Raw genomic sequence first — 23,438 nt, forward strand, 5'->3', positions numbered from 1 at the left:
AACCCAAATTTCCGATGCCGTATTGCGTAAGGCAGTGATTCCACGGAACCCTGGGGTTCCATAGCAAAATATGAGTGGTGGCACGAGCCAGTGGCTTAGGGAGAAATTTTAGTGGACAAATATTTTGGTAAAGGTCAATATATCTTTCAAAATTCGCCTCATTAAGAAAGAAGACGACTACAGGTGTGCTTAATGGAATATTATTTTCAAACCAACTAAGCAATTTTGTATATTTGAAAGGGGTTCATGGCCCTTTTGGCCCCTCCCTGGCTACCAATGCCACGAGTAACTGTCTGATTTTAAGCAAAAACTTTTTAACTTGTCCATTATGTCTTTGAGGGTTTCTTGTCAATTTATAACCTTGCTTTAGGAAACAGTGGTGCAAGGCAATCAATTAATAAGAGTATGATTAAAAATAACGTCGGTAAGAGCATTTAAAAAAACAAGACGCGTATGGTATAAAAAACTTTTTCAATTAGCAATATTGGCAATCCATTTCCTGGTCAGTGAAAAATTTATGCGATTCGTTTGTTAAAATGTGGACTCATTTATTATTGAAACGAGAATTTGCATTTTTAAAGCTTGTATTTGCTCCTCAGCCTTCACTTCGCCGCTTACCGCAGTGGCACCATTTGTAAAGCGGCAGTAAATATTGATGAGCATTCCACTCTCCTTCAGCAAACATGACATAACGAAAGTAGTTTTCACGCCTGCACAAAGATCGAACGAAATTGATCTGTAGCAATCTTTTCAATTCCGTCAACGCGTTTCACTATCATTCATGTGCATTTTGGCGTATGATATGACAAAATATAGCAGAGTATATTGAAGCAACCTCATGGTTGGTTAAGCCAGAGCTACACACGCGGAACCTGCCTTCTTTCCTCGCGATCAGTCGAGCGTTTGGCGAAACACCACGATTGAATCAGACGCTTGGGCTTTCGCACAGTAATTAGATTGAGATGATATTCATCACAAAACCCCGAGCAATTCAGGAAGGACTGTGGCGTTGCGGTTCGTAGCCTACTTCTCCAAGTTTTCCAGTCAGTAACTTGTAAGTGCTGAAGCTGTAGAGTGCTTTTCTTTGAATTAATGCATTATATGTAACACGTTTTCTTCGAGGATAGCTTGTTTCTCCAGCAGTGTATGGAAACCATGTTGTTTGCTTGAACATACGTTAGTTTAATTCTGTTCTCTCTGTTATCGCACGGTTGTAAACGTTCACTGCACGGCCCTAAAGGCTAAACACTCACTATAAATCGTATTGTTTGCGTACGCACGTGTATGCCGGAGTCGACAATGGAGCTATAAGGTATTGTGTTCTGCACTGGTTTTCTGTTTCACACATCAATGTATGGGTATGTTGTGGGAATAGTAAATTTCCAGTTGCTCTCTGTTTCATTTAACGCTTTATGTTAACCCTGTTGTAATATTGGAATCATTTTCTTAGTTAAAGCAGCTTCACATGTACTAAAGTGCTTTGGATTATTCACACTTTCCGACCAGCTGCTTTTCTATGCAGTGCTACCGTTTCACGGAAGTGAAGGACAGGACGTTTACTTGTTGTTAGACATGCACTGACTGTTTTTTTGTAAAGACAGACAAGCGGGTAGCATCATAACCAACAGTGTCGCTTAATCCTACGCTTTGCAGTCTTCCTGGTTATGTAGGCAAGAGTTTTGACGATGCAAGGCTGGTTATCAGTCCTTGCACTTCCTAGATTAGAAAACAATATATAAACCGCCGACTTGTAGTCTGTAGCAACAGTGGTGACTTTAATTGAGCCAGATTAATAGTCCATGAAAGCTCGTTGGCCTGAAACGTAATTATACGTCACTTCCTGTTGATATACTAACCGACTTTAGAAGCATATGTATAAATATGTCCAAGACCTCAGCGGTTAATTACTTTCGCACACCACGATCATACGCACAGAAAGTTGCACCGGGGGATTTTGCATGCTATGACACAACACTTTGAACACGTAGGTAAAGCTGTTGACTGGCTGCTGATCTCAGACCGTTTAGTTTCTTCATGTTCTGGCTTGAGTGTAACAAGTCAGTTGGCTGCGGTTTTGTCTGGCGAGCGAGCGATGTTGAGACTGTAGAGAGCATTTTTTGTGATAACGCCGCATTGGCAACAAAAATCTAAAACCCTTGTTAATACTGGCACTCATAAAGTTGTTTTTGGAATATTTGAAACAAAATGCGCTGACAGAAAGCAGAGTTTTGTTGTTGTTTCGGTTTACTGGCCGCCAGTTTAAAGCGCACTGTTGTTTATTACGTAACAATACAATTACAATCATTTCTGCAGGCTGCAGAACACTTAACTTAGGCTGGTGACTAGTCAGACGCAACCATGAACAATAACCCCCCGGGAACGTTCCGCGGCTCGTTTTGGGAAACAGACTTCCTTTCCCAAACCGGATTTGAAACGGTGGTCAATCATATGAAAGAAGGACAACGTTCATGCAAATGGTTTGAAGATTACCTTAAAGGAAGGGCAAAAGCTGAAGAGGAATACTCCAAGGCGCTTCTAAAAATATCCAGGCAAGTGAAGGTCACCATTTAGCGTGGTAGTGTATATATCTTGGGCCAAGTGGTTTGCTGCTGGGCGAATTAGGTTATGGATTACTTAGATCTAAAACGAAAATGCTTCGCTGCTGATGACTTTAGTGGTAATAATAATATTTGACCAAGTGTGTGTTTGCCCAGCCTAAGTTGCCAGACGTTGTTAAATTCAATTTAAATGACCGTTCGTTTACATAACGGTGTCCTTTGCCCACTGTTTGCAGTGGTGTAGTCGAGAAGTTAAAGAAAAGACCAAATACACTTACCAATGTTAATGGGGGCATGAAGCAGCACGTTTTGCCTTGTAAAAATTCCAATTGTAATTCAACTTTATTGTGCAAGTTGTCGTTGTTGTTAACGCACTGCATAGCACGTATCACGTGATTATGAAGCAATCTCCCCCCGTACTGACTTAAATGGCGGTTGTGAGTTGGCTGCAGCAACTCAAGTTGCAATCGCTGGGCCGCACGAAACCATATTAAGTCTTCAAAGTCAACGGTGCCTTTTCTGGCTTTGCACAGACTGGATCGAGGTGGCACAGAATCTGCAACCCTCCGCAAAACGCTTGATGAATTTCGTGCAGAGGCGGAGACGGAAGCTACGCTGCATGCAACACTCGCACAGAAGATTGCGGAAGAGACAACCAAGATATCTGAGTTCAGAGAAAGGTGAGTGTTGAGCAATACACTGAGCTCACTGATCTGTTTATGTTATTTGGTGTGCGTTGAATCCCCGAGGCAAAGGTACACAAAGCGGATGTGTATGAAGTCTACACCAAATGCATTTGAGTTGCATCAAAGACATCAACGTCACGTCTTAAGTTTCGATAAAATGTTCGTGGATTAGGGGGTAACGCTCTTTGAACATCAATGTAGCGATAAAGCGAAACAACTCTTAGTTCATTTTTTCATGCAAAAGCAACCATGACGAGGGGCTTTGGCTTAATCACCGCAGACCAACCTTGAGGTTATTCGCATCGCCCAAAGCCTGCATAAAACTATACTAAAGTATATTTATATGTATCACCATGAAACTATAATTGTAAAATTTTGTCGTTTAACGTAAATGTGGGTTAAAGTATAATTTAGCCAGTGCAAACACCTACACACTTAGCATTGGATCAAGTTCATCCAGTCAGCTCATATTCGATCAATTTCATTTTGGTTCGGATTTTGCCAGTGCGATTTGTGCCCCATTTTTGAAATACAATCCGATAATAGCTAAAAGCTAGTAACATCTATCGGCGCCAAAAGACCACTCAAGCACACCAACGTCCCGTCATTAGCGTTAATATTTTATGATAACAACTACAAACCCCTGCCAGAAACCAACAGTCTGGCATACGTAACGTATCATATGCTTTTCCGCAAACGGAAAAATATGTGGTATTGTGTTTACATGAGAGTATAGCGTCGCATCTGTTTTACCCGTGATTTGTTATGGCACGGCACATTGTTTGCACAGTTGTATACACTGGTTTACCCAGCGTAAATGTGACAAGTTTAAACATATATATTCATCTGTATGTTATAGCCCCACGTTTCCAGTGCATTACTTTGGCTTCCATTGTTTTCCATACAAGCATAAACTATTTTGAAAAAGTAATTCTGGGAATCATTTCCCATGCTTTTGCAATAGCCCTGGCGATTTCCACTTCGCGTACAAAAAGATATGATTATTAAGGCAATGTAGACATGGCTTACAAACCATATACATATATGTATATGTATTGCCTTGATGTTCATGCCGTTGTGCTCACAGACAGAAGGAAGAAAGAAAGCGTCATGAAGAGGCAGTCCACCGATCGCACAAGAACAAAGCCGAGCTTTACCGCAAAATGCAAAGTTGCAAGTAAGTGGCTATTGTTGGACGATCCTGATAAGAATATGAAAGTAGTTGGTCACACACCAAACCAAGCAAAATGCAAATAGACCCCTGGACGGCATAGATAAGAAACGAGAAGGGTCATCTGTATCTCTGACACGCAACCCAATGGCTTTATAGATTTGATTACTATAAGGCTTCTGTACAAACGTAACTTGCTTCCCCGTAGCACTTTCCAAATCTCACGTTTAAAATAAACGTCGAAGAATGTGTGTGAAACTTGGTGTGCTGCTGGGCGTGGGACTTCAGACCCCCATAGACCTACAGTCGGTACTTCCTTGTTTATGTCAAGTAAACTCAGTTCTTGTGGTCTAATGGCAATGCATTGTTTTCGATGTCATGCTAAACTAGGCTATGAATCCGAAGTATACCTTGGATGATCAATATTAACGACAGCCACCATCACTTGTGATCGTGGATCAGTTAAACATTCTGCATAGCACCGAACAGTTGAGGAAAAACTTTGGGCAAAAAAACGACTTTGGGTATAATGTGGTCACCGCCCACCCAGTATTAACACTTTGTAGTTTATTACAACTGGCAGTGTTTTCAGCCCTTGTTCATCTCGCATAAGGACTGAAACTGTTGTCTTGAATAAGGGAAGTCATACATAATTGCATTCGGTTTCTAAACAGTGAGCCTGTACGACAATCAAAAACACACTAAATTCTGCACAAAGCAAATGGCGTCTGAGTAAATATGGACTAGGGCTGTTATCAAAAATGATTTTCAGAATTATCGAATAATAAATAATTTATGACTTTTCAAATCAAATAACCAATCATGTGCAATAAAAGATAAATTTGAAACTCCTGTTTTAAGATAAATTCCTTTAACTGCAGGAAGACGAAGCAAAATACTTTGAAAAGAAATTAAAATCAGGCGCAGTTGTGTAAGAGTGCAAACTCTTTCGGAATTAATTTATCTTAGTCCAAATTCAAGCCCGAGCCAAACGCAAAAGTCTGGCAATGGCGTCAACTCGCTTTTGCAAACATATCCGCCCCTGCGTTCTGCGTGCAGGAAGGTTGGTGTTTATGCTTTAACACTAAAAACCACCGAGGAATTGCATTAATATGATTTTTGTTAATGACACTGGCATGCTTTTGTCTGGCGCATGGCCACCTTCTCATTTAACATCCCAAATTGTGTACAATGCGTCACCACAATGTTGTGTTTTTGTCTAAAAATATATTATGTTTGTTTGCTAACAGACCTAATATGGACGGGTAACCGTTTGTGGTAAAATGTGTTTTCGTTCTAAACTCCGCAACTTACACGTCCCTTTATTGCCCAATCAGGCACTCGTACGAAAACAAGTCGAAAGCCGCGGACAAGGCCGACGCAGACTCCGAAAAGATTCGTTTCGCGAACAAAGCGCGTGAAGTGGAGAAGGCGAAAAAGAATGCCATACAGGCCAAAGGTAGCGCCGTGAAAGCTGATGAGGAATACAAGGCCTCTGTTTCCGCCGTCGAGTCAGCCCGGCAACTTTGGGCAAGTGGTTTTATGTTATTTTATTGAAGAAGCTCTTTTTGGAAAGAGCAGACAGACGTCTTGTTATCGAATTCCTCCTCATTTACTTGGAAATATACACTGTCAGAATTACCGACATTTTATAAATTCACCATTTGCTCTGGCCGCTAAACATGAGCGCATGTCCGCCTTCGTCGATTATATAGTCGCGTAGCACATACATTAGCTTAGTCAGGGAGGGGTTATCGGAGCTATGGCCCGTCCCAAATTTCCATGACAAACATTTGTAAGTTTTAATTTTCTAAATGAACACTGAGTGGTTTTATTAAAATAAGAAAAAAAAGCGTCTTGATCGATTTCTGTTTCATTGCGGGACTTTTAAAACCACTCGCTTTAACCCACAAAGCATTTCTACCTCACCAAAATATCGGGCTGGCTACAGAAAATAATTAGGCTACATAATATACGTTAATGATCACGGTATTTTGACTTGAATTATCGTGTTGTAGACTGGTGAGACATGTGCTAATGTTCATACACGCTACTAAATCAAACCCCAAACACTCATCCGGTTATTGTAACCCTTTGATACACTACTGAGCATCCGCCCATTCCTGTGACGTTACGCCGTTGTTATAATGACGTCATCCTTAACGCGATAGCTGAATGTTGGCATATCAATGTTGGTGTACGCTTAGCACGTATAATGATGTAATTTTAACGCATTTTGTGTAATAAAATTACTCCACTTACGTGAGGGTGATTTACGAAATGATAATTTGCATAAAGCTTAAATTATAAAAACCGGCGCCATCTGTTTCATTTGTTTACAAATACTCAACAACGTTCGTCTGTCCCGTAAATGTCTTAGGGTCGTTAAATGGAATTTGGGGGTCGGAAAACAAATCGGTTTTTGTCGGGTCAATGCAGTATTTTACAAATTTAGTTGTTTACTTTTAGTTTGTCGTTTTTTCTTGGTGAACACAGGGTTTGTGCGTATTTTATGAACATACTGGACAATTAATTTCTCCAGACGAGGCTAATAAATTCAAAATTCATAATAAATTCCGTTCCCCACTTACCCAGTAAACGCCATCTTCGTTATCATTTCTTGCGGCTTCCTTGTTCACGTGATTCTGGACCTATATGTTCTTTACTGAACATTTTCTTCGGGATCCTACATAGTTATTCACGCGTAGGCATCTGATTACACGGAAATACCTATTTTAAAACTAACGTCCACAGGATACAAACGACAACTCATCTTTTACATAGCGTTACTAACATAACGTGCAGTTTATTAATCACGGTTATTATTTATCAGGGATTGTTTAAGCACTTCTATTAACAAATCATTTTTGGACCTTTGTAGGTGCGAGAACACGGCGATGCTTGTGAAGTATTCCAAAAACTCGAAGTGGAACGCATCCAGTATATTCGCAACGCTGTGTGGGTTTTCACCAACTTGGTGTCCGACCTGTGCTGTCGACTGGATGACAGCAGGGAGAAAATACGACAAGTCACTGAGAATTGCGATGAAACGGCCGATATTCGCGAGTTCGTGACGCAAAAATCGACGTGCATTTCGCCCCTGCAGGCGGTGGAGTACATATCGTACCGTAGCACTGATTCACCACCTGTTACTCACCACCAAAACGACCCTATGAAAAGCATGGCAAACGGAGGACATCCGTATGAACTGGACCAGGTCCCCCCGAGCGCGTCTGGAGGAAAATACAAGGCAATATATCAATATGATCCCCAGTCTGCGGACGAATTAGCTCTGCAAGTTGGTGACACTGTTAAATCTGTTGGTGCATCGTCCAGAGTTGACGACGGTTGGATGCAGGGTATCAATTTAAGAACGAATGCAACCGGCCTTGTGCCACGAAACTACATTCAGAGCATCGGTTAGATTTTTTAATCTGTAGTATTTCTTTATTATTCGTCATTTGTAAGTTCCAATCATCACATATATATTATTAGAACTTGTCGGTCCTCGTTTAGGCCTGTTATGCGCGCCCCACGCCGTGTTAGTAAAATGCTCGGCCCTTGCCATGAAGTGACTGAAACTCACAGCATTTCGTAAGATATTGCCCTGTCATTGATTCAACCGACTTTACATTGCTTTCTGTGAGCTGCAGACAGATGGCCACTGTTTCGACCTATCTGGAGCTCACAGAAATCATATTATTGGCTCCACTTTCTTTATTTTGCTGATTGCCTTTTAGCCACTTTTTCAGGCATATCCTTTCATAACGTTTTCAAGGAATGATAAACATGGGTGTGTGCGGATGCCGAATGTCATTTTCGGTTAAAACGTTTGGTGGTGCATGCAAGATTCTGACTTGCAGTAACAATTTAACCGAAAGGACATCGTTCCAAAACACGAGCTGTAAGCACGTTCTTAATATACCCACTGTTTATTTTTTTTCAGCACGACAAACTTAATTGATATCGTCCTTGAACTTTTCACGAACTGTTCTGTTTTGTGCAATGAGTGTCTTGTTTTCTATTTCATGTTGTTGCCGTCGTGCACCGATTTATTTTTCACACTGTGCACGTGGACGCGCAATCGCAATCTTGAGTCGTAATCAACGTAAAGAGAGGATTTTCCTAATATGTTGGCATTGTATTGCCAGACGTATATATAGAAAGGTGCACCTTGTTGCCATGCAACGGCAGTAAAAGTTCCAAGGGTTAAAAGTTCATTCGCCAACAGACGCTCAGAAAAAAGTCCAAACAGGAGGAAAACACAACAAGGAAAGTACATGTTATTTCTCAAGTCACAGCTTCCACCGTGATATTGATCATTGCTTCGTCAGATCACTTTTTCCGGCATATTTACGTAGCGTTACAAACAACATCCGATACTTCATGCTTAAAACAATCCCCGTTGTTCGTCATTTGGTTTCAATGGGTATACCCGGATTTTCGATCGTCTAGATTAATAGAGGCATGTCACAAGTTTTCGCTATAGTGTTATTATGCAAATTTTCACAACGTAAAACACAAACACAGCCACAATTGAAGTACTTTGTCTATGCCAACCCGCACGTCGTGTTATGAAACGTACTGCATCGGTTTAAAGGCGTGACGCACGGAAGTTTGCCATGACAAACAGCTGACTCCCAACACGCTTGTATCGATTGTCATTTCCAAGCTTCTGTTGTGTTTGAACTGAAACAGCCGAACCGCGATCAACTTGGACAACGAAACCAACGTCATGTTCAAATTGCTGTAGAAGTCTCCAAAACGCATAAGTGTGCTGACAATCAACAGTGTGCTGTTGTGTACAAAGGTGGTGTCATTAAATTAAATGACGTAGGTTTGTCCATCACCGGTCCACAGTGTTTTTGAAATTACCCTAATTTTTAGACTAAAACCCTATCCTGCAGTCGGACTTGCGCAAAATACGTGACCGTGATCAATTTTGTCCAATGTTTCCGCTTTCTTTTGGATTACGTTTCAAACTGTATCGATTATGTAACGCGAAGAAAGTGCGTCACTTTCGGGAATCAGCTTCCTGTTTCCAACTTTTCACAAGAATCATTCATCATGAAATCATTCTTCCACGTACTCATGGCTATGACTCTTTATGACTATAAAACATACATCATCAGACTGTATCAACCTGAACCAGTCCATCATGCATTATGGAGTTACCATAGGCTATATGTTGAGGCAGAATCCCCGACAAATTGTAACCACGGTCCTATGGTTATGTAATTTCTCAAGAGCGCTTTAAGTGGACGAAAATTGGTGCACGAGATACGACATGTTTTCCACTCGGGGGCGCAAGATTCAATACCTAAATTGTTTCCTAATGCATCGAATACATCAAAGTTCAAACAAACAATTGTTCACGAGCTGCATTGATTGTACGCACTTTTAACGCAGAGATTGAAAAAATGTTTTTTTTTTCAAATTACCACCTTCTGTTATTTTTTTGTTTTCACTTTTTACGTTTATGTAAAAGAGTTTGTGAAGTAATCCATGACATATTTTAATGATAAAAACAAGTTTTTCTGTGTGCAACCTCTCAGTGCTATTCTTACAGCCAGTTTTCTTTCTTGAGACAATTTAGGGCGTCTCTTCACCATCAGGTAATGCAACAAGCAAACACCATGCACACATCACGTGCATTGGTTTACATTAAATACGATGATCAAATATGACAAGAGACATTGTAGTCAGGAACTTAGATTTAAAACACATTACACGCAAAGCGTGCTTTCTGTGGTAGCCGAAAACCCCCTATTTTACCCCCCTATCCTTCCTTTTCCGTCTATCTCTAGGAGTTAGCAGGGTAAAACGAACTCACTCAATTGGCACTGGCACAACATTTATTAAAAATTTACCACAACATCAGAACGAAACACATTTACAATGTAGGCTGTGCCTGTGCCTACTCTTCCATCTGTATTCCAGATTCTTTCATGATCTGCGTCAATCTGTCTTCATCTTCTTTGATGAAATTTTTCCACTCCTTTGTGGTAAAGTCGTCGAATTCGCATAGGCACTGGCACTCCATGCCTTGGTGTTCGCACTTGCGATCGTCTATCGGCTTTGCCTTCATCACTCTTTCTAGAAAGCTCGGTCTTTTTGGGCTTCTTGGCACCTCTAACAAGCTGTCTCTCTTTGGACTTTTGCGTTTAGGCTGTGCCGTGTCATCTTCATCTTCGGTCATGTCCTCGAAGATTGGTAGGCGGCGCTTCGACGGCGCGCCACCTTTCCGTATTGGTATTTCTATTGGTTTGCTTCTTTCGCTGTCGGCGACTGTAACATTCTCTTGTTCAGGCATTTCTTCCTCTTCGCTCTCACTGGTGTCGATGGCTAACTGTTCCACGAAGTCTCTGATGTAGTCAGCTATAACGCCGAGATCTTTGTCCATCTGCAAACCGTTTGTTTCCTCGACAATGTCCTTTGCTAGTTGGATAACTATGTCATCCGTGACATTGCCGAGTACTTTCTTTTCCGGTCCCGTTGCAGGTGTTTCCGCATCTTCAGGCCAGTGAGCCTCCACGAACCTCCGCTCCATCGGTGCTTTATCTTGCAAGTTTGATAGGCGAGTTATGGGGTCAGACAGGTTGGTTGTAATAAAACAACAAGTTGCCTTGTTGTCCTGTCTGTCCCCGTGGGTCTTGGCACTCCAGTTATTATGGTACATCAATTTGATGGCGCTGATCTGCTTGTCATCTTGAAACAGGGCTGAACCAGCGTCATCTATCTTCAGCACCTTGTGCTTGAACCGGTGTGCCATTTGACCCACACCCGCACTATCATTCGTCATAACTGACGCAACTTTTGGAGGGAATAGAAACTTCCCTATCAGGGTCTTTCCTTTTTCAGCCCCCCCACAAAGGACTATATGGGGGGCGAGCGTGATGCCGTCTTCTTCCTCGTTGCGAGCCTCCAACGCGGCTTGGATCAGGATAATGGATAATTCCTTGTTGTTGAGGTTTTTTCCATTCCACTTTATATTCTTGGCTTGAGATAGAATGGCCTTGATAACTTTAACTGCCTCATCCACTTTCCAGGGTCTACTCTTCGTCGCCATCTTGCGGAATGCCTTCTTCATCTTGCGTGATTGACGCCCGAAGACTGCCGTTTTGTAAGCACGCTTCGCAAGAAGTTCCGGGTATGAGAAGTCCCTCTCGAATAATTTGGCCTTGAACGCATTCATGCTTGGTTTCCCATCAAACGTTTTCGCCACATCATCGGCTATTTCTGCGTAATGGCCTTTTTGGCCGTTGGCAAATTTGCTTTTTGTCCCTTCCGCCGCTAATTCTGGTGGTATTTCGTTTGACAGGTTCTTGTACATGTACTTTATGTACGCGACCAGATCTTTTACTGATCCCATGTAGCTCGTGTTGATGCCTAGTTTACTTAGTCTTGTGGATACCGTCTTCTTGGGCACTGGGTTGCCAGTCTTCGAATCGCCTAAGCTCTTGGATATGTAGAGCCCATACTTGTGAGTGTTGGCGCTGTTGCCCCTCTCCTGGTGCCCGATATATATCGTTTCGTGGAGACTCTGCCACACCCCTGGCTTTCCAGTTTTCGTAGTGAAGGCCCATTTTCTGCCTTTGGGCGGGTCTGCTGCATTCGGGCGCAAAATTCCGTCCCTCACAAGCTTCGACGTCCCATCACTTGTACTGCATACGCTTTCGCATTGTGTCACACTTTGTGTCATTTTTGTCAGGCTTAAAGTAGTTGTCTACGATTTTATCTAAGTCAACTTGAAGAATCTATAAATGAATACAAGTTTTGGCACGGCACAACATAATAGTACACAAAATAAACTCAAAGGAACGCAAAAGCAACAATAAATATTAGGCTGTGCCTAGCGAGGTAATTACATCTCGATGTCGACCTCCATAGTATATGGAATAGCAACAAAATTGTCTGTCTTGCTGGTAGCTAAGTAACAAAAGGATCTTGTTAATGTTAATTGATACGAGCTACCTGGAAGATCGAAATCCTTGGCTTGTGGAGTCGGGTTGGTCGTGATTTCGTTGGTTGTTGCCAAAAAGCGAACTGCACAGGCTGATGGGTCTTTTGGATGGATTAACGAAGTTATGGCAACTTACAATGTTACAAGAAACAGATACTGTGTTTAAAAGTTACTTTCGATCTTTTTCGGCCTGTGTGTAAACGTCAAACGTAATGAAGTTGTAAAAAAATTTGAACGCAAATGCTTATTGTTAAATTTGACCCAAAACGCAACTTGTACATTCGAAAAGCTTGGTTGGACTCCCGACTAGCTTACCTTACCGAGTAAAGGCACTGCCATTGCCACGCTATCTCTGCGCTTGACAACTTGTTTGGACTACTAATTATTACTACACTAATCAATTACAGATTCTTTAGATTGAGTTGATTTGGTAAACTGTTCGATTCCACGCTTCACTTTTTCAACTTAATACACTTGGTTTATGACATTCTAGATTTATCAATAAACCTCACCACGGAGAGGCTTGTCCTTATTTCGGATTGACACAAACTTCTCTAATCTTTGCTTCCGCAACAGACAAAAAGACTATGTATCTTTCTACATGCCTTTAAAAATGTCTCTTTATCTGGACTTGAATCGTTTCCTTCTGAACACCTTTTCCCACCCGGGCCGTGCGTCATCCGCATCTATTGTCCCTATTTGCTCGCCCGTCAATTATATATGCTCGCCATCACACGCCTGCATGGACTTTTTAAATAAATGTTGTGCCAGTGCCAATTGAGTGAGTTCATTTTACCCTGTTAACTCCTAGAGATAGACGGAAAAGGAAATAAAATGGGGGGGTTTCCGCTACCATAGAAAGCACGCTTTGCGTGTAATGTGTTTTAAATCTATGTTCCTGACTGCAATGTCTCTTGTCATATTTTATCATCGTTTTTATTGTAAACGAATGCACGTGATGTGTGCATGGTGTTTGGTTGTTGCATTACCTGATACAGATTCTTTAGATTGAGTTGATTTGGTAAACTGTTCGATTCCACGCTTCACTTTTTCAACTTAATACACTTGGTTTATGACATTCTAGATTTATCAATAAACCTCACCACGGAGAGGCTTGTCCTTATTTCGGATTGACACAAACTTCTCTAATCTTTGCTTCCGCAACAGACAAAAAGACTATGTATCTTTCTACATGCCTTTAAAAATGTCTCTTTATCTGGACTTGAATCGTTTCCTTCTGAACACCTTTTCCCACCCGGGCCGTGCGTCATCCGCATCTATCGTCCCTATTTGCTCGCCCGTCAATTATATATGCTCGCCATCACACGCCTGCATGGACTTTTTAAATAAATGTTGTGCCAGTGCCAATTGAGTGAGTTCATTTTACCCTGTTAACTCCTAGAGATAGACGGAAAAGGAAATAAAATGGGGGGTTTCCGCTACCATAGAAAGCACGCTTTGCGTGTAATGTGTTTTAAATCTATGTTCCTGACTGCAATGTCTCTTGTCATATTTTATCATTGTTTTTATTGTAAACGAATGCACGTGATGTGTGCATGGTGTTTGGTTGTTGCATTACCTGATGGTGAAGAGACGCCCTAAAGAAAGAAAACTGGCTGTAACAACACGACGTGCGGGTTTGCATAGGCAAAGTACTTCAATTGTGGCTGTGTTTGTGTTTTACGTTGTGAAAATTTACATAATAACACTATAGCGAAAACTTGTGACATGCCTCTATTAATCTAGACGATCGAAAATCCGGGTATACCCATTGAAACCAAATGACGAACAAAGGGGATTGTTTTAAGCATGAAGTATTGGATGTTGTTTGTAATGCTACGTAAATATGCCAGAAAAAGTGATCTGACGAAACAATGATCAATATCACGGTGGAAGCTGAGAGAAATTTCATGTACTTTCCTTGTTGTGTTTTCCTCCTGTTTGGATTTTTTTCTGAGCGTCTGTTGGCGAATGAATTTTTAACCCTTGAACTTTTACTGCCGTTGCATGGCAACAGGGTGCACCTTTCTATATATACGTCTGGCAATACAATGCTAACATATTAGGAAAATCCTCTCTTTACGTTGATTACGATTCAAGGTTGCGATTGCGCGTCCACGTGCACAGTGTGAAAAATAAATCGGTGCACGACGGCAACAACATGAAATAGAAAATAAGACACAAATTGCACAAAACAGAACAGTTCGCAAAAAGTTCAAGGACGATATCAATTAAATTTGTCGTGCTGAAAAAAATAAACAGTGGGTATATTAAGAACGTGCTTACAGCTCGTGTTTTGGGACGATGTCCATTCGGTTAAATTGTTACTGCAAGTCAGAATCTTGCATGCATCAACAAACATTTTAACCAAAAAGGACATTCGGCATCCGCACACACAGATGTTTATCATTCCTTGAAAACGTTATGAAAGGATATCCCAGAAAAAGTGGCTAGAAGGCAATCAGCAAAATAAACAAATTGGACCCAATAACACGATTTCTGTGAGCTCCAGATAGGTCGAAACAGTGGCCATCTGTCTGCAGCTCACAGAAAGCAATATAAAGTCGGTTGAATCAATGACAGGGCAATATCTTACGAAATTCTGAGAGTTTCAGTCACTTCATGGCAAGGGCCGAGCATTTTACTAACACGGCGTGGGGCGCGCATAACAGGCCTAAACGAGGACCGACAAGTTCTAATAATATATATGTGATGATTGGAACTTACAAATGACGAATAATAAAGAAATACTACAGATTAAAAAACCTAACCGATGCTCTGAATGTAGTTTCGTGGCACAAGGCCGGTTGCATTCGTTCTTAAATTGATACCCTGCATCCAACCGTCGTCAACTCTGGACGATGCACCAACAGATTTAACAGTGTCACCAACTTGCAGAGCTAATTCGTCCGCAGACTGGGGATCATATTGATATATTGCCTTGTATTTTCCTCCAGCCGCGCTCGGGGGGACCTGGTCCAGTTCATACGGATGTCCTCCGTTTGCCATGCTTTTCATAGGGTCGTTTTGGTGGTGAGTAACAGGTGGTGAATCAGTGCTACGGTACGATATGTACTCCACCGCCTGCAGGGGCGAAATGCACGTCGATTTTTGCGTCACGAACTCGCGAATATCGGCCGTTTCATCGCAATTCTCAGTGACTTGTCGTATTTTCTCCCTGCTGTCATCCAGTCGACAGCACAGGTCGGACACCAAGTTGGTGAAAACCCACACAGTGTTGCGAATATACTGGATGCGTTCCACTTCGAGTTTTTGGGATACTTCACAAGCATCGCCGTGTTCTCGCACCTACAAAGGTCTAAAAATGATTTGTTGATAGAAGTGCTTAAACAATCCCTGATAAATAATAACCGTGATTAATATACTACACGTTATATTAGTGACGCCATGTAAGATGAGTTGTCGTTTGTTTCCTGTGGCCGTTAGTTTTAAAATAGGTATTTCCGTCTAATCAGATGCCTACGCGTGAATAACTATGTAGGATCCCGAAAAAAATGTTCAGTAAAGTACATGTAGGTCTAGAATCACGTGAACAAGACAAAGGAACGCAAAAGCAACAATAAATATTAGGCTGTGCCTAGCGCGGTAATGACATCTCGATGTCGACCTCCATAGTATATGGAATAGCAATAAAATTGTCTGTCTTGCTGGCATAATCTGTGGTGTTCTTGTTATAGACTTCTGCATGTAGATCTTTCTTTATCGACTCCTGGTACACGTGCATCTGTGTCCACATTTGCTTACAGATAGGTGCGTGGGACAATGAGTGTATGTCAAACCACGGTGTCTCGAAGTAGTTCTGACCGGTTGTGCCAGTGTTATTTGTATCGCTTTCGCTGATACGATGCTGGTCTCTCTGCAGGAACTGGATCGGTATCTTTGTAATACTATCTCCCAGCTGATATCTTTGTGCTGAATGGTTGCTCATCAATGGCATCTGATAATTGAATTGCCCAGCTACTGTGTTCTTGCTATTGCCTCTGTCGAACCGCTCTCCACCTCCTGTAATGGTGTCCTTATCCCAGGCTATGTCTAGATATAGTAGAGGTGTTGTCCTGCCTGAGTCTTCTTGACGATTGATGGCTGCACACGGCCATAGATTGAGATGCCAATTCTTGAACCGAATCATTTCATAGTTGGTAAAATTCGTCTTCAATGTGCCCAAGTCTGTGATGTCAGTATCCAGTCCACGATCTGTGTAGTACCTCCAGTTGAGGTATGATGGTGATATGGTCCTCAGTAAGCTCATTTGGCGCATAATCATCTGGCTACTAACAATCATGCTTGCTGGTTGCACTGGCAATACATAGCCCTCGATTTCTCCTGTGTTGTTCCATGGTACCCATGGATGGAAAGATAGTACTGAAGTTGAGGTAAGTGCTCCCACCTCTGTTCCGTAGTTGCCAAACATCATAATTCCCCATCTCACACCCTTGATATGGGCTGTGCCGTGCGTAAATCTGGGTCGCCCTACTGTAATCGTAGGGTTTCTTCCACCTCCTCCCCCGGAGCCTTGTGGTGTTTCTCCTGACCTTAGTCTTTTAGCTGGAGGTTCTCCTCCGCCATCTTCTTCGTCGTCAATATCGTTCATCCAGTCGTCGTCGTCGGACATTTGCAACATGTCAAGTTGACTAGTTGGAGGTGTTGTCCTTGGACTTGGACTTGTTCTTGTTCTTGTTCTTGTTCTTGTTCTTGTTCTTGTTCTTGTTCTTTTTCTATTCATAGTCGGTAACGTGGAGGAGTGTCCAGCGTTAGCCCTAGATCTCTGAGATCTTCGATTGTCGTTGACCTTTGCAATCCGTGCGGAGTTCTTTGGTGTACTGGGCATCTGAGAGAATATCTTCTCTTTACTGTTGAAAATAGCACGTACAAAGCCAGAACTAGGCCCACTGATATGATTAAGACGTCCAACCAAAGCACGGTCTGCACTATTATACTTCCAATAGGCCTCGGGGCCAAGCTTGTCGTAGGCAATGTCGTGATCTCTGCAGGCAGCGTCGAGTTCATTTACTGGCTCTCCAACAGTATTCCCAGGTCCACAGTGCGGATATCCAGGTATAGTTATTCCACCTTTAGACGACACAAATAAACTTAAATAAATTTAAATAAGCTTTTCAAAGGTTTTCAGAAGAATGTACGGCGCCGTATGTGAGATATGCAGAATGGTTAGTTTTATTGATTATAAATTACCTAAAATTACGTATTGGTGTAATCTCGGAACCCCCTTAGTAGTAATAATGAGCCCAGTAGCATGGGCACTCTTCACTTATTAGGGATCGGGCACTCTTCACTTATGTGGGATCGGGCACTCTTCACTTGATTTGAGATCGGGCACTCTTCACTTGGTCTGAGATCGCGCACTGTTCTGTGGAATCGCGCACTGTTCTGTGGGATCGGGCACTCTTCACTTGGTTTGAGATCGCGCACTGTTCTGTGGAATCGCGCACTGTTCTGTGGGATCGGGCACTGTTCTGTGGGATCGGGCACTCTTCACTTGGTTTGAGATCGCGAACTGTTCTGTGGAATCGCGCACTGTTCTGTGGGATCGGGCACTGTTCACTTATATGGGATTGGTCCCATATTGTAGGAAATATAACTTAGAGTGGTTCATTTGGTGAATGAGTTGGTCGAGTAACGACGTAAACCCAAGTGAGAAGTTTTTTGAATGAGCATTACTCACTAGATGGTATAAAAGAGTTGTGGGTGTGAAGGCTTTCGGTTTGTTCACTTGCGTTCTGAGTTGTAACAGGGTTCAGTAGAAATAGATTGCAGTTGCAGTGGAGTTGAAGGTTGGTCTTTAGATTAGTTCAAAGTTAAAAAATGTATGTACAGTAAGAAAGTAATAATAATGAAAGTTTGAATATAGTTTATAAGCTAGAGATATAATATATTTTAAAATGCAGGTGTGATAGAAACTGATTTAGTTGCTTACTTTTTACAAAAGGTTTCCGTTAAGAAATGGATAAACCACCGCGAAAGAAACGGCCGTTCCCATGTGCCGCTTGTGGTGCTAGATTTTGGAAGAAAGAACATTTGCAAAAACACATGTCCTCTTGCGATAAACAAGTTACATGTGATCATTGCGAAAAAGTGTAAGTACTGAATATTTTTTTTATTTTCGTTTGTTGGTACTAATTGTATTTTATTCTGCTTGTTAGTTTTGGCGCGAGGTCGAATCTACAAAGGCATTTAAAAAATACTTGCCCGAAAATCCACGGTTCAAGAAACAGGTAAGTTTGCAGGAAATTGTTTTACATTTTTAAAATCTAATTTATGTTTCTGCAGTAGAACGACAAAACGTACATCGGACACTGACAATTGTGGAGCAGAAGTTCGGAAAAAAGCCAAGGTAAATGGAATTGTTGTTAAAAAATAAAATGAAATCAAATGAATTCCGTTTTTGCCCAATGCGATTTGTCGTGAACAGAACAGAAAATGCGGACCTTAGTGAACCAATTGGCGCCACCGTAAATCCACGACCAACGCCAACAAGAAAAACTATTGGACTAGCCGCTGAGAAATTGGTCAATTTAGCAACAGAACCGTCAAACCAAGTCACTACTGACAACATTGAAAATCAAGAACCTATGTTTGGAGCATCCAATACGTAAGAGTGATTTTAAACCAAGTCCTTTTTTATATTATGTCTCTACAAGCCTAATATTAGCATGTCTTATAAGTATAAAAGAGCTATTGATTTAAAGTCTATCCTTATGTTACAACGTTATAGTTTCATTTAGCAACAACTGCGATGAACATCAGTTTGCATGTGAATTCGTTGATAACATTTTAAAGGAACTTAAAGCTGGCGCACTAAATTGCGATACGGGCTTAGATGATGTCGATGTTAAAAGTACTGCCGATGGAAGGTAAGCGAAATTTATGAACAGAAAGTGATCCAATTATGATCTTATAAAATTATGCTTAGAAAAGAACTTCACCAATTTGAGGATTTTTGCTTAGGGCTACTAAATACTCCAACGATTGATATCACTCCGGCAAACGAAATTCCTCTGCAAAGTTTACCACAGAGGTTATACCTTTTCGAATAAAACGCCGTTAGACAGAAGGAGTTAAACAATCTTGTTTTCACAGCGAGGCCATGTAGCGGTCGCCGACATACTTAAAAACATTTTAACTATAGACATTACAAGTGGCGTTATCGAAGCTAACAAGCACGTTTCCTTAGAACGTTGGGACTTAACTTCATGGGATTAGTTTTTGAAAGAATATAACCTCGTGTTTTGTCAGTAATTTGATAAAAAAAATTTGCCACAATTAAAATTACTTTTTACACAAAGATCTAGATTAATAAATAAAAAATGTCAAATCGTCACAACTTAAAAAATTTTTTTTTTGCGTAGAGAAGAACTGCAACATTTTGAAATTGATGGAATGTTGCCTGATGTGGCGATCGTAACAGACGAGGACTTTTGCTTAGGGCTGCTGAATACCCCAAACGTTGATAACACTACCGCGAGAGAAATAGAACTACAAAGTTTGCCAAAGAGGTAATATATTATGTATAAACCACCGTTAGATAGTGTGAGTTAAATAGCGCTTTTTAAAGGAATATAGCCTCGTGTTTTGTCAGTAATTTGATATCCTGACTAAAAAAAAAATTGCCATAATTTTATACTCTCAAGTTATGTTTTACACAAAGATCTAGATTAAATAAAAAATTGTCACAACTCTGTACACTTTTGATAAAACACTACGGCGAGCGAAATTCCTCAACAAAGTTTGCCATGAAGTACTATATTATGTACAAACTACGTTTAGACAGTGGGAGTTAAATACCGTAGCTATGTTGCGGTGCGGTCGCCGACAGACTTGAAATCATTTTTTAAACGGAGACACTACGCGTTAGCGACGTTTACAACACGTTTCCAAAGCATGTTGAGACTTATTGCGTTTAATTTTTTTAAATGATTATAACCTCGAGTTTTGTCAATAATTTGATACCCTGACTGAACAAAAAATTGTCACAACTCTGTACACATTTGTTTTTGCTCAGAGGAAAAATCCACCAATTTGAAGTAAAAACATACGAAACGTTGCCTGAAGTGGCGATCGTATAGCAGGCGAGGATTTTTGCTACGTTGATAACACTACGGCGAGCGAAATTGCACTGCAAAGTTTGCCGAGTAATATATTATGTATAAACTATCGTTAGACAGTGGGAGTTAAATAGCGTAGCTTTATTGCGGTCGCCGACAGACTTGAAATCATTTTTTTTTATCTGCAGACACTACGCGTTAGCGACGTTTACAACACTTTTCCAAAGTATGTTGAGACCTTATGCGTTTAATTGTCTGTACTTTGTTATGTTGATTAGACAACAATTGCCATTTTAAATGTCCTTTGCATAAAAACATTCTTTTGTTTAGCGAAGTTACCTTGAAAGACTAAAATCCCAGTGTTTTTTAATATATTGTTTGAATAATAATATGTCTCATTTCGTAAGATTTACTTTGTAGAATCAAAGCTCGCCCGTCGCTGAGGCAAACATTCAGCTAGCCAATACCTGTAACGCCAATATCAATGCGGTTGACCAACACGCAGACTCAAACTTAAGCGATTCGATTGTTGGCGACCATGTCGCAGTAGCGCCCGGCGGTGGCGATGATCTTAGTTGTGGGGGCAGGTTCATGCAAAGCGTCAGCCCGATGTATGTAAAATACAAAACGGCTTAATACTATTTTGTTGCATTGGTTGCCTAACAAATTTTGACAGTTTCCTGAACTATAAATATACTTTACGTTAATAAATTTAGTGTATAAATGCTAAAAATTTATTTGTTTCAGTAAAACTTGTGTTAAAAGGTTTGTGAACTTAATGCATTTATGAGGACTAGAACCTAAAACGCGTAGTACTTCTTTGCAGCGAAATCAGACGTGAACCAATAATTGAAGTGGAATATCCCCTGTCCCCTTTTACAGCTTCACAAGAATTGAAATGTGAGGAAATTTTCAGGGCTGCAGAAGCGAAACTTTGTAGTGCTCCGTCTTGTATTCAAAGGGGTTGGTAAGTTGCCAGACATGGTTACCCTTGGAACCAGAATTATATCCATTTTTCTTGCAGGGGAAGCAGTGGTGAAGCCAAACAACGGCCACAGGAAAATGAACGAGATAGACTCATCGCTCGAAACATCAGAGCCATTCAAACACACCGAAGAATCGGTCAAGTGACAAGCGTCTTCAACTTCCGCGCACCAATTTCCTGCGACAATTTAAATAGTATTGCCGATAAAGTTTTGCGCTTTGGCAATCGAGCCTTCAGGATCAATGCCAGTTTTGGCTTTTCTATGGAAAATGTAGCCGGGGAACAACGTTATTTTCACTCGAGTGCTCACAATTTTCAACTTTTTGACACACCTTATGTTGTCCGCACACGCGATGACTTGATTGCTTTTCTTGAAAGCCTGGAAGACAAAGATGACTTGGAAAGTGTGCGACTTCTGCGACCTAATAGCTCCTGGAAACCTAGCGAAATTTTAAATGTAACCTTTTATATTTACTACACGAACAGCCCATTAATTGGATAGGATTAAATTGGATTTGATTGGACGTCACGCGAAATTGAGGCCCATACACTGCGAACAAATGTCTTATTCCACTGTCTCTGTTTTTTCGTTCATTTGCAATACATTTTGATTCCAGTGGGGATTAAACTATGTAAACAGTTTCTTTCATGTTGGTTTGAATCACATTAACTTTCCAAGTGAACAACCTTCCCAACATGAAATTTATTTTGAAATGTCCTCCAGTTGGTTGCTTTTCAAGTGTAAACTTATTTGGTGCAGTGTTGTACGCTTAAATAACAAGCGGGGATCCGATGCTAAAGCTGAATTTGTTTTTTAAGAAACATTTCTGCTACAAATCAATAAATAGTCATCGACTTTTTTTTGTTGTCGTTTTTTTTTCGCCGTAGTGTAGATAGTGATTCATCTCAAAAGGGTTGCGCCATCGCTGGTAAACCATTCATTGGGAGTGAGGCACAATGTGAGAGGTGAAGCAATCCCGAACAAGATGAGCGCTCATGTATTGCACAATTTGTTGGAATATTTTATGGCAGGTTTTGAACGGGATCACGTCATTTTGATTGTATATAAGACGGTATAGATACTTCATTCCTCATCAACGAACAGAAGCAACCAACGGAGAAGATGTCACTCAACAGACGTATTGTTCCCGACACCGTCGATTCAACCAGACAGCAAAGCGCTACACAGCTGCTGACAGAGATATGCAGAAGTCGCCGACCTGCAGGTATGTCTTGACGAGGTTTTGCTTTTCTTCCGTTTCCTAATTTATTTTTGGTTGCTGTAGGTACCAGACTTTGCTGTGCAACCTTGTATGTGAAGTTTAGAGGAGAATGTTTTGAACACGACGAACTCCGGAAACTGGCTCCTTCCCTGTTTCCAGAAACACCCTACGTGTTGCTATTCCCCAAACCGTTTGCCGACGCCATCAGTCGCGTGCAGGTGGTGTACTGGTCCACAGCAGACGCGGTGGAAGATTGTATCATCGCCGACCGAGTGAAGAATATGGCAATCGACGTGGCTGTCGATGGGATTGCATTAAGTTTTAAATCTAAATCTGTGTTTTCACCCGCCGCGTATTTGAGACCAATAATAGAAAATGCCGATTCTTTTGAATTTTACCAAAGTCGCTCGCAGTTGATTGATTCGGTTGTTCGCGAACAAGTGCTTCAAGTGCAAGAAATTTTTATTTCTACCGCTCAAGACAAACATTCCGATGTTGGTGCTGCTTTTCTGTGTTTTCCACTATCACAATAAACCTTCCCTCTCTCTCCTCCTTCGGAGGAGAGCACTCACCTTCGGTGAGTGCAAAAAAAAGGGGGGGGGGGGGGGAAAACTCGACTTGTACATACCACTATCGTTGTTGTTGCAAATTATTGTATTAAACGATTACATGTTTGAAACGAACGCACAGACAGTCTCGACTTGTACATACCACTATCGTTGTTGTTGCAAATTATTGTATTAAACGATTACATGTTTGAAACGAACGCAC

The 23,438-nt window shown here is 41.2% G+C and overlaps 1 protein-coding gene across 2 annotated transcripts; it reads left to right on the forward strand.

The window, feature by feature from the left end:
* Positions 1-2,319: 2,319 nt before the first annotated feature.
* Positions 2,320-8,632, forward strand: LOC145894018 (proline-serine-threonine phosphatase-interacting protein 2-like). Of its 2 annotated transcripts, none has more exons than XM_082982451.1 (5): positions 2,320-2,549; positions 3,092-3,238; positions 4,332-4,421; positions 5,753-5,952; positions 7,304-8,632. In XM_082982451.1, the coding sequence occupies exons 1-5, from the start codon at positions 2,359-2,361 to the stop codon at positions 7,837-7,839; spliced, it is 1,164 nt and encodes a 387-aa protein (XP_082838577.1). In that variant the 5' UTR covers positions 2,320-2,358; the 3' UTR covers positions 7,840-8,632. The 2 variants fall into 2 exon arrangements, with proteins under 2 accessions (XP_082838577.1, XP_082838576.1); XM_082982450.1 differs by having other exon boundaries at positions 5,753-5,945; positions 7,297-8,629.
* Positions 8,633-23,438: the final 14,806 nt, after the last annotated feature.

The sequence above is a fragment of the Ascidia mentula genome, chromosome 3 (genome assembly GCF_947561715.1).
Source record: "Ascidia mentula chromosome 3, kaAscMent1.1, whole genome shotgun sequence".
NCBI classification, from domain to species: domain Eukaryota; kingdom Metazoa; phylum Chordata; class Ascidiacea; order Phlebobranchia; family Ascidiidae; genus Ascidia; species Ascidia mentula.